The sequence below is a fragment of the Syngnathus scovelli genome, chromosome 16, assembly GCF_024217435.2.
Source record: "Syngnathus scovelli strain Florida chromosome 16, RoL_Ssco_1.2, whole genome shotgun sequence".
Classification (NCBI taxonomy): Eukaryota; Metazoa; Chordata; class Actinopteri; order Syngnathiformes; family Syngnathidae; genus Syngnathus; species Syngnathus scovelli.
Window position 1 is genome coordinate 8,266,179 of NC_090862.1, and position 10,658 is coordinate 8,276,836.

Consider the following 10,658-nt stretch of genomic DNA (forward strand, 5'->3'; position numbering starts at 1 on the left):
TTAGCATAAATTAAATCCGCATTTAGAAAGGGGAAACAAATCACATTTGCAACCTTGAGTGGACGTTTTTTGCTGTGAGGCAGTAAAAGCATCTACAGTTGTGTGCGTGTGCGTGTGTGTGCGTGCGTGCGTGCGTGTGTGTGCGTGCGTGCGTGCGTGCGTGCGTGTGTGTGTGTGTGTGTGTGTGTGTGTGTGTGTGTGTGTGTGTGTGTGTGTGTGTGTGTGTGTGTGTGTGTGTGTGTGTGTGTGTGTGTGTGTGTTGGAGCAAGCCGATTCGTCATCGCTGATGCAAGGCTGGCGGCCAAATGTGGACGTCAGAGGCACTCGTGAGTCGACTAGTGATGCCCGGATAAAGAGCAACGTTTGACCTGCTGTCACCCGCGTGGTCTCCCTGAGTGTCTCTGGGTGCGTTTGCATGCACGAGTGGAGACTCCCAATTGTGACGGCGCCATGACTCACACACGAGCGTTTCAAACGTTTATTTCCTTAAAAAACAAATAGTTTGGGGTTTACACACACATAGCCTAGTGGTTAAGACCAAAACGGAATGCAACTTTCTTATACATAGACATTCATAAAGTAACAGATACGATTTATAGATATATATTTAAAGGAACACGTTTTTCCAAAAGTGGTATTCCTTGCTAATTGAAACATAGCTCCAAGGAAGTGACTTGTTTAAAGCGACAATTACTTACAGCTTGGCACTCGGCATGCGTCTCGTGAGCATCACAAATGTGCTTGAAATAATGTACCTTCATAACGTACTGTAGTAATGTGAATTCAATGATGTACATTTGAAGCGTCCATTCGAAACAATTTTCTACTGCAGCTTCAAAACGTTACTTCATAATGTACCTTTGTAACATGCGCCCAAAATATAGATTCGTAACATATTTGCAACATACCTTCGTCACGCACCGTTTTTGACGTGATTTTGTGGTGAAACTTTGTAATGTAACTTCATAACACACACTCAACATTTGTAACAAAACCTAACTTCGGAATAGAACTTTGGAAAGGAATTTCCTCTTGAAAGGAAAAATTTGCGATCGCTATGGTTAATCTTCTAGAAAACACATCTTAATCTCTGCATGTTACAATGTTCACAGATCTTTGGCTAACAGCTACTTTTTTGTACAGCATTTGTTTTTACAAACCAAACATCCACAGGAGACAAATTGTCAACTCAATTAAATATGATTTTTCCCACTAAACCACCTCCACGTAATTAGCGGGATAAAGTCCCTCCACGCCACCGTCCTTCACCCCCCTACACCATCCTTGGTCGTCCTCTTCCTCTGTCTTCAAGAACTCTTCGCCTACAAAAATGATTGTCACGTTTTTGTTTGTCAAGCACAAATGCAAAAAACTAAGTTGGCAATGATGTTTACCAGCTTTGAAGGAGAGTTCATCCGTTTCCTGGCCGACGTAGTCGTACAAGGCTCTCACTCTCACACCGATAATCTTTGCGCTAAAGAAAAATTTGTTATTGAACATTTCTTAATCATCATCTTAATGTCTACGACTTTTGCGTTCAATTTCTTTACCTCTTCTCTAATGTTGCTTTCTCTCCAACCACCTCCTTCCCTTTTTTGTTTTTTTTCTCAGGAATCCATTCCTGAACATCAATTCAATAACAAAAAACAACAACATGATTAGCATGTTAGCATAAGTAAATGTTAGCTCACAACTAGCATGTTCTGCCAAACCCTAGAACATGCATTGACTTTATGGCTAAGTGTTTAATTGCTCGTGGAGGCTAATTAACCAGCTCATGCCTGTCAATAGTTTAGTGCGCGTGGTTCCTTTTTAAATGCTGAGCTAATTAGCTTAGCATTTAAAGGCTTAGCATTTAGCCTCGAGAAGCACCTGGAAGTGCGGCCAATCGGTGGGCATGCCGGGCCCATGCGTGTTCTTCCACCAGCGGAGGTCCTCGTGCTCGTCGATGGCTGCCACCGTCTCGCGTAGCTGGCTGTAAACTTCCTTTGCGCTGCGCAATGACAAAAACACGAGAGTGATTGATGTTGTTGATCAACGTGGAGATGATGAATTATTAATTTCATTAAGTGCTGACTGGCATGTATTTATGAGCAGGGAGGAATTTTATTTTCCTGTTAGCTCGACACAGGTGCGAAGTTGGGAGAGCAAGCCGGTTATAAATGCTGCATTTATTTACATACACAGTGGTGCTTTTGAGTGAAGATCTTGAAGATATGTAGTGGTACCCTTGAAGTTCATTTGAATAAGCAGTGCAGAGATTCATTTAAGATATACAGCAGTACCTTGGAAGTTCATTTAAATGAATGACATTTAATGTCAGCTACTTTTGAATTTGGGGTAGTTGCCTTGGAATACAGTGCTGTCTTCTGAAGTTGCGCGAAGGTCTTTTGAATGAACAACACTCAGGAAGTTGATTTGAACGGACCGGGTGTGGCGGGCTACCTGTCGTTGGCGGTGACGTCGAGGTGCTTGTCGAAAGAGAGGAGGGCTTGCTTGAGGAAGACGATCCTCTTGCGCTCCTCCTCCTGTGACTGCTCAAAGATGGCCTCCATCTCCTCCATGTAGCGAGGGGCGTAGCGATTGGTCTCCTCCAGTACTTTCTCATAGCGGGCTCGCACCTGACATACACATGGAAGTGCCACGCCCTTAAAAAGGACTTGGGGTGCACCATAGCAGGGGTGGGGACACCATGGTCTACATCCAAAATGCTCTGTTCTATCGTTTAACCATTTTTAATTATTTACGATAAATCAATTAAGCAATTATTTCATCAGATCAATTTGATTAACAACCAGCAAAATTAAAAAATGACAACGGACAATTATTTTATGGCCTTACCTTGTGTGTCTCCTGCTGCACCATCTCTCGGTCTTCCTGAATCTTCTTCTGCTTGTCCGCCGCCATGTTCTGATTGACTCGTGCCTGCGACTCGCGCTCCCGTGCGACGTGTTCCTTGCGGCTCGCCTTGTGGTACGCCCGCCTGGCTTTGTCCAACTGATAAAACAAAAATCTAAATCAAAAGCTTTTCTTAACCTTTGTAATTTTCCACTCTTTTTATTTTTTTTTTTAACTTTGAATATTGTGACTTCTGCTAAACCTTTTTGAGGCGTTTGGTCCAAGGCTTCTGTGTTCTGGCATAGCCGGTCTCGGCGTCCTGGGCCTCCTTGAAACCCCCAAAGATCTTCTTGGTGAAAGCATCCTTCTGCCAGGTCCTCAGCCTCTCGGCATCCTCGGTCACCAGGGAGCGGCAGATGGATGCGTGCAGAGACGCCAGACGGTCAGTTGAAGACAGAAAACACTGCCAGGCCTTCAGCAGGGACCCATACAGGGGACCTGAGGAAGAAGAAGGTCAAATCCTAAATTTTAGTCTTTACAAAGTTTAGGTTTCAAGAAAATATCCTAGGCCTAAGGAAAGATTTTAGCCAGAGGGTAGGTTCTCATTCAAAGTGAAGGTGCTGGTCTTGAGAGCAAGTTTTAGTGACAAGAGACAGTTTGAGTGGTGAGAGACTCACTGGAGTCCACGTGAGGCTTCCACTTGTTGCTCCACTCGCTTAGCTGCATCGCGTACTGACGCTCCACTCGGGCTCGCTCCTGGATGCATGTTGCCAGGTCACCGCACGCCTGGAAGGTGTCCTCCGTGCGTCGCACCGTGCGCTGGTAGTTGCCAGGCTACAAAGACAAAGAGACCAGACCTTTAAAATCAATAGCGCTCCTCATCTTGGCTGCGAATGAAAAGGTCAGAGTTCTGTGGGATGCCATTCAATGTTAAGACATTTCTTTCATGTGGTGTCTGGGTCTGCCGTTACTAGTGCAGCCACCAGAGGACGCCAAAAGTCACAAAGCTCAAGAAGAGAGCAAGTGAGGCCAGATTGTGGATGTGGAGCTTGGACGTCACAGTCCAAAGTTTCCTGGCATACTTCGACTCTTCCTTCAGTCACCTTTTCATGACATGACAGGAAATTCTCATAGGATTGAGAAAGTCCTTCAGAGTCTTTCAAATGTAAGATACAATGTGGCAATCCCAGTGTCATTGCCATCGGTTTGTCTATTTGAATGCTAGATTTTCTTCTCGTAGTCTGTTTTAGTAAGGGCTTCACAGTGTACGTGTGTGTGTGTGTGTGTGTGTGTGTGTGTGTGTGTGTGTGTGTGTGTGTGTGTGTGTGTGCGTGTGTGCGTGTGTGCGTGTGTGTGTGTGTGTGTGTGTGTGTGTGTGCGCACGCGAGTGCGTGTGCATGCGAATGTGTCTTCCCTAAACAGAACCAGCTGAGGAATCTGCCGACGGGCCAACGGAAACAACACAGCCCAGTTGGCAGATGCTAGCAAGCTAGCAGCAGCAGAGGTTCTACATTGTGCTTGCAAGGGATTCTGGGAAGTCTGGAAGGCTACCCTGACTAGTCCAATGCTAATAGACATATTATGGTGTGTGTGTGTGTTTGTGTGCGTGTTTTGGGCTCTCTTTGTGCTCCACAATAATGCTTGGCAACATCACTAATACAAGCTATACATGATTTGCATGACTGTAGTGATTAACAAATGATAACATGCTAGTGGTAAGAATGCTAACATATAGCAGAATTATGTTGCACTTAAAAAAAATACAAAAATATTTTGAAATATATATTACTAATAATAAATAAAAATAAACAATAATCAATAACTAAGAATGAGGATTAATAAAATGCTAACTTGGTAACAGTTGGTATCTAAAATGAAATGGAGTGTGCATTAAGGGAATGGCTGCACACTCAGGGAACAGGCGATGACTTAGAGGCACAGTGCTTCTTGTGTCTCAACTGTGAGCTGCATCCAATTAGTGTAGCGTAGCATGCTAACTGGAAACAAAGAAGGGGGAGGGGGGTGGCCTCTCTAATGAATGTCACGTTGCCAAAAGCCAAACTATTTTCTCATCCCACATGAAAACTGAAAGAGCAGGAAGTAGTTTGATTCTAATATGATTTTGATTCAACATTTGTGTCACATGAAACACAATCAGGAGCAAATCCTGGTTCAAGCTTCTGAGTCATAATGGCGGACTTCCACTTACGTTTCAACAAAGAACACCTTGTTAGCTAAAAGAGTGCTGCAGCCTCTGAGGCAGACGACACTTGTCATGTGTTTAAACTCCATTATAAACACACACGCACACACATTTACACACATCTGATTTTACTTTGGAAAACAGTACTCAACATCATCTTACCATCCAGAAGCTGCGATTGTTCACATCCTCACGGTTGTTGGCTGGCAGCGTCGACATTTTGGTGCCTGTAGAGGAAGCAGTGTTTCATTAGTGTCATGTCACCTATAGCTAGCTAGCTAATCAAATCTGATGTCTATAAATGCCACTAAAGATACATTGCTCAATGTGTCAACTGCTTTTAACAAGCTTAATTTGAACAAACAAACAAGTAAAAAAAAAAAAATCACCAAATCACATCACTCCAGTGACCCCAAGCACAATCATCCCATGACGTTAACTTTGCTAGCCGCTAAGCAGCCTGTCATGGCCACGTAGATAAATCAGGTTTTGTTGTATTCAAATCTAGCAATTTTCAACTCAGTGAGGCTGAAAATAGAACCGGTGGGAACATGCGAGTAGCGACTTCCTGTCCAAATTCAACTTGATTCCCACGCTTGCTAATGCTAACATAGCGTCCATCTTCCCAGACAGAGGACCAAGGCTCTTTCCCCGCATCATCACATGCTCTGCGCCTCGCCCCGTTTGTCTCGCTCACGTTCTCTGGTGAGAGAGAGAGATAACCCCAACGGAGGTCATGAATTGTTGTGCATCTGAACCCTGACCTCCACTTCCTGTGTTGTATCGACAAGGCGGGAATGGAGTACAACTTTTAGATGTCACTGTTGCAGGTTTTAAGTCACCTGTATATATTAAGTCGATGGGATACTGTATCAGGCCGGATTAAACACAAAAGTGGGTTGTTACAGCTCGTAGCATCATCTTTATACAAATTATTTGTGTCATCACTGTCAGCAATCCAACAGCAAACTGTGGTTTTTTAAAATGGACTCTTGTTAGAGTTGGTTCAACTTGATTTACAGACCAACAGTTAACAAAATTATGAAAATTAACCAGCGAAGTGTTTTGCTACTTACCTGGAAACATTGTAACATTTCTGCAACGTGTCATCACTTGACTCTTTTCAGTTGACTCGTTTTGGAAGTGAACTAGTATGTAAAAAGTCCCAAATTGGAATCTGATTTGGCATTCATGCGTTAGACACCAAGCTGCATGAAACGGCTCATGAATGTCATCGTCCTTATATCGCCAGCTTGTCATCAGACATCCAAGGCTAAATTGTTGAATTTTTAAAAGCGGTCTTGTTGCAGTTCAAATAGGCTTCGACACACAAAGCAAAGCGGCACTAATCAGCTTTGGTTTTCACGTCCAGAGGCCTCAACTTGAACTTTTTTTTCTCAATCCATGCCAAGTTCATTTTTTGCAGATGATTACAGAGGCCCCAAATGAGACAAAAGTAGGGTAAGATTCCTGAATTGAATTCTGAACTTTTGGAGTACTTGAAAAAAAGTTCCTGTGTTGCTTCCCGGCAACCGAGCGAGCTTGAATCCCGCAGCCAAGCGGGCGTCACGTTAACACCCCCCACCCTCCCCCCTCTGCCCCCGTTTTCATCTGTCAGACATAACTCAGCACACGCACACACATGGAAAAAAACTGATACTTACTTTGCAAGTTTTCTTCTTCTATTTGTCAACGTGGTCACTTCCCATGCAATCTTTGACCTTTTTTTTTTTTTTTTAAATCCTGCTCTTGTCTTCTGGATTTTTCCAAGCGGCGGTTGCACGGTGCCGCTCCCGATCGTCTCCCTTCCCTTTGGCTCTTTTGCGCTTGTGTCAGATGAGTTGGCCTCCTTTTCCTGCTCCCCCCACAAGCCGCCTCGCTCCTCCTCCCTCTGTCCTCTACCTCCTTTTTTCTTTCTTCACTTAGACCCTGCTTCTCTCTTTTACCTCCCTAAACAGCTGCAGGACTCTCTTGTTCTTTGTATCTCGATTCATGCCGCCTGTGAGCTCGCCGTATTCAACTTCATCCACAGTCTTTAGTTACACTGTGTGTGCGCATGTGTGCGTGTGTGCATGGATGCGTGTGTCATTACTAACTTTATTGCCTCACAAAAAAAAATCTAAAAGCAGCACATTTTCCTCTTTACCCCCTCAGCATTCCCCTGCAAGCACAGCTGGAAGACACATCCGGCGTGTGTGTGTGTACGTGTGTGCGTGCATGTGTGTGTGTGTGTGTGTGTGTGTGTGTGTGCGTGTGTGTGTGTGTGTGTGTGTGTGTGTGTGTGTGTGTGTGTGTGTGTGTGTGTGTGTGTGTGTGTGTGTGTGTGTGTGTGTGTGTGTGTGTGTGTATGTATGTGTGATTGCGCGTCAGGACCCCCTCCAGAACAAGTACAGGCACTTTTTGGCAACAGAAACTTTACGACAAACTTTTAAAGGAGCAAAATGATTCATTGTGTGTCAAAGGTCAGGGTCAAAAGAAGACTATTTGAATTGGCGTACTTTTAAGAGGTCCAGGAACTTTTCTGTGGGAGCCTGAGTATCTGATTGTCCACGGCTAAAAGAAGATCATGCTAGAGGGATAGTACTTTGGACACAATGGGCAGTACTTTTTAGGGGTTCCAGAACCTGACCCTTTGGGTGTTAGGGTCAGCATAGAAACATATCTGATTGGCAACTTTTAGTTCAGGGAAGTACGAGTAAGAGACTGATAGTTCCTGGAACTCATGTTTGTGTCTGGTATTACCTCATGTTATGTAGCGCTCGTGCAGTCTGACCGTGTTCCAACTTGCCTTGTAGTAAGCCGGCTGATGCAGCTGTTGCGTTGTAATGCCGCCGGCTGGAAGCAACAGTCAACAGACACTAATGCAGCCGTTAGTCATCCTGCCATCAAAAGCCTCCAACAAGACAGGACACACTGGGATGTCCTGTGGTTAGCATGTTAGCAGACATGAAGACAGGAGACGCCGCCTTTCAAGTGGACTGTTAAATGAGGGAAAAGTTGATCATTGCATCAAACATAATGCAGAATGAAAAAGAACCGCGCCGGCTGGCAGTACTTGAAACATATTCTTTATATTCATTATATTAATTACTCGTGTTGTCAGTTAATCAAAACCAAGTTGCCACTATTCATTAACATTGTAATAATAGTAGTGAGCGTCTCATGTCATCAGCTAATCGACGAGGCAGTGCTGAAATGAACTGGCAAATTAGTGAAATGGGGTTTTGTTCAACCGCTTTGCAGTTGCAGTATGCTCTCCGTCCACGCGATGGCAGTGCAAAATAAGAATGTGACCGGAAGCCAGTAAACGAACATAAAACCGACTTGCCGAAGATGATGCGTCCATTTTCATTCGACTCACGGACGTACGAGGTAGTACTCATTTTTTAATCTCAAATTATAAACTGAACTGTCTGATATATTTTATGCATGGCTGCAGTGATTTTGCGCGTCGTTTTAAATTTTAAGTGCCATTTTTTCCTGCACTACTTTCACGCTCTGTGCTACCATTTCAGCCAAATTACAATTACACTTGCGTTACTACTCTTTTACAGCTAAAGCACTCCAATGCCAATGCCCGTCATGGATTAATCGGCGAGAAAATGTTAAATTGGCGCATTTGTTCAATTTAGTCTCGTTCCAGTAGGCCTCCTGAACACGTGGTTAGCCTTCCAGATGCCTAAGTAGCTACGAGCTAACTCAACTGTTCCGCAAATGTCGGTAGTTTTCTTTGATTTTGCACATTAAAAATGCTCCTGGGATGACATGCACTGGGCTCTGAGACCACATGGAGATTCTGTGCAACTTTGGCCCTGACAAGCCAGAGTTTCTGAGGAGATTAAATGGCTAAAGTTAGCTATTTTATGACCACAACCTCATTTTAACTTTTGTTCTTTCTTGTCTATGTAGATAGATCACCACTTGAGATCCTTATGGCATCATCCATGTGTGGACCCACCAGAGTTGGGCATCTCGGTGGCCTCTCGGGGCTTCCCAAAGTTGGTCGTCAAGAAATGGAGGTGATATAAAATAATGATTTATGTTTTTTTAATACATTACTTCTGTGATGGATTGCACTGGGCTCAGAAATTTCCTGTTGATTAAAGTGCTGCTCTGCTCTTGACATGGCAGAGTCTGAGGATACGTGAAATTATTTTTAATTTTTATTTTAAGTGGGTGATCTCCCTGAAAGATATTTTATTTTGTTCACAGGTTCACAGGTGATTGGTCAGACTAAGAATGATTTTGGAACATTCTTGTGGACCAGAACCTGCCCACTGGCGTGCACACGCCACGACCCCCCTACTGCGGTGCACACGTCCCGCCCCCCCCTACTGCAGATGCAGGTCTGGTGGTCGGACAAGTTGCTAGTGGTCAGGCCCACGTGATGGGTACTACATGGGCTGGGTGCTGGACATTGCGAGGATAAGATGGCGGATGCAAGCAGCACAAATGATTAGCCAACACCTTCCCACTAGTGGAAATGGACGCAGTCCCCCTCATCTTGTGTAGGATGGGCATGATTTTATTGTAGTTAATTTTTTTAATTATTTTTTTTAATTAATTAAATTATTTTAATGTTAGTTTTGACATTTAAGTTATTGAATTAAATGTTTTTTTATACTTCCTATTTAAGTTGGTAATAAAATTAATTCACTGTCTAAATGGAATCTCCTTTCCTTTTCTCTGCACATAAATTCATCTACATATGTCCTAAATCAGGGGTGTTAAACTTATTTTTGTCGCGGGCCACATCATAGTCATGGTTTCCTTTGAATGGCCAACCCAAATGTCTGAATGTCTCAAATTATATATAGTGTACAGTACTCAACAAACTAGTGAATGACTATATGAATGACTAGTTTTCAAAACAGAGACTAAGAAAAACTGTTAACATATTTAAAAAATATGAATGGTAATAAAAATTTCCAGCAATAGAGCTATTTTTTTAAAAGTGAAATCAATTAGTAATTTTAATATTGACATATGAATTTGATGCACAATTTGTCTTCGCGGGCCACATAAAATGGTGTGGTGGGCCGTATCTCGCCCCCGGGCCTTGAGTTTGACACGTCCTAAATGAACTGTGTAGCGGAATAAATGAAAATTAAGCAAATGCAATAATTGTTACCATTTTGAATCATTTCAATTCAACTATTTTAGAATCTTATTGTAAATGCATTTTTGGGGAGGGGTTTCAAGTGAAACATTTGCTCTAGTACTATTTCAAATTAAAATTTGCCTCTATACACATTTGAAAATAATTTTGATGGGGCACGCAAGGCAATAAAAGGAAGTACTTGAGGCTATAATTCAGTTCCAAATTCTTAAACCCTGTTTGGCTTAAAATGTAACGCAGAAGTTTACAGCAAAAACGTGCCAGTGTATGAATGAATGATAGGGCTTAATTTGTATTTGAAAGTCAATTGGTCATTAATACAACGGGTGAGACTTTAAATATTCAGCCTGAGCTTAAGATCAGGGGATGCTTTGAGAATAATTGTCAATTTTTGTCTATGTGAAGCCCTTTGAGACTGTTTGTGATTTAGGGCTATACAAATAAACTTGACCTCCCATTTTTGTTGACATCTAAAATGGTCAAGACTCAATGGACCCT

The 10,658-nt window shown here is 42.9% G+C and overlaps 1 protein-coding gene, 1 long non-coding RNA gene and 2 other non-coding genes across 4 annotated transcripts; 3 read left to right on the plus strand and 1 right to left on the minus strand.

Moving 5' to 3' along the window:
• Positions 1 to 464: 464 nt before the first annotated feature.
• si:ch211-51c14.1 (protein kinase C and casein kinase II substrate protein 3) lies at positions 465 to 7,384 on the minus strand. Its single transcript, XM_049745358.2, has 10 exons — positions 6,706 to 7,384; positions 5,204 to 5,268; positions 3,516 to 3,672; positions 3,101 to 3,336; positions 2,842 to 2,997; positions 2,446 to 2,621; positions 1,873 to 1,993; positions 1,551 to 1,621; positions 1,395 to 1,474; positions 465 to 1,322 (listed from the first exon to the last, which is right to left on the minus strand). Exons 2-10 carry the CDS (start codon positions 5,258 to 5,260, stop codon positions 1,213 to 1,215), a joined length of 1,164 nt encoding a protein of 387 aa, XP_049601315.1. The 5' UTR covers positions 5,261 to 5,268; positions 6,706 to 7,384; the 3' UTR covers positions 465 to 1,212.
• An 894-nt stretch (positions 7,385 to 8,278) lies between these two features.
• LOC137841067 (uncharacterized) lies at positions 8,279 to 9,706 on the plus strand. The gene is made up of 3 exons (XR_011088415.1): positions 8,279 to 8,413; positions 8,951 to 9,060; positions 9,254 to 9,706. It is a non-coding gene; the product is annotated as an uncharacterized lncRNA (long non-coding RNA).
• Positions 8,791 to 8,881, plus strand: LOC125984275 (small nucleolar RNA SNORD88). Its single transcript, XR_007486899.1, has one exon. It is a non-coding gene; the product is annotated as a small nucleolar RNA SNORD88 (small nucleolar RNA).
• LOC125984276 (small nucleolar RNA SNORD88) lies at positions 9,097 to 9,185 on the plus strand. The gene has a single exon (XR_007486900.1). It is a non-coding gene; the product is annotated as a small nucleolar RNA SNORD88 (small nucleolar RNA).
• Positions 9,707 to 10,658: the final 952 nt, after the last annotated feature.

Excerpts from the sequence above, each read along its gene's own strand:
- si:ch211-51c14.1 (XM_049745358.2), bottom strand. The coding sequence starts at position 5,260 with ATGTCGACGCTGCCAGCCAACAACCGTGAGGATGTGAACAATCGCAGC. Across the intron at positions 2,622-2,841 it reads TGCAGCAGGAGACACACAAG|GTGCGAGCCCGCTATGAGAA; the intron begins GTAAGGCCATAA and ends TGTGTATGTCAG. Across the intron at positions 1,323-1,394 it reads TGAACTCTCCTTCAAAGCTG|GCGAAGAGTTCTTGAAGACA; the intron begins GTAAACATCATT and ends TCATTTTTGTAG.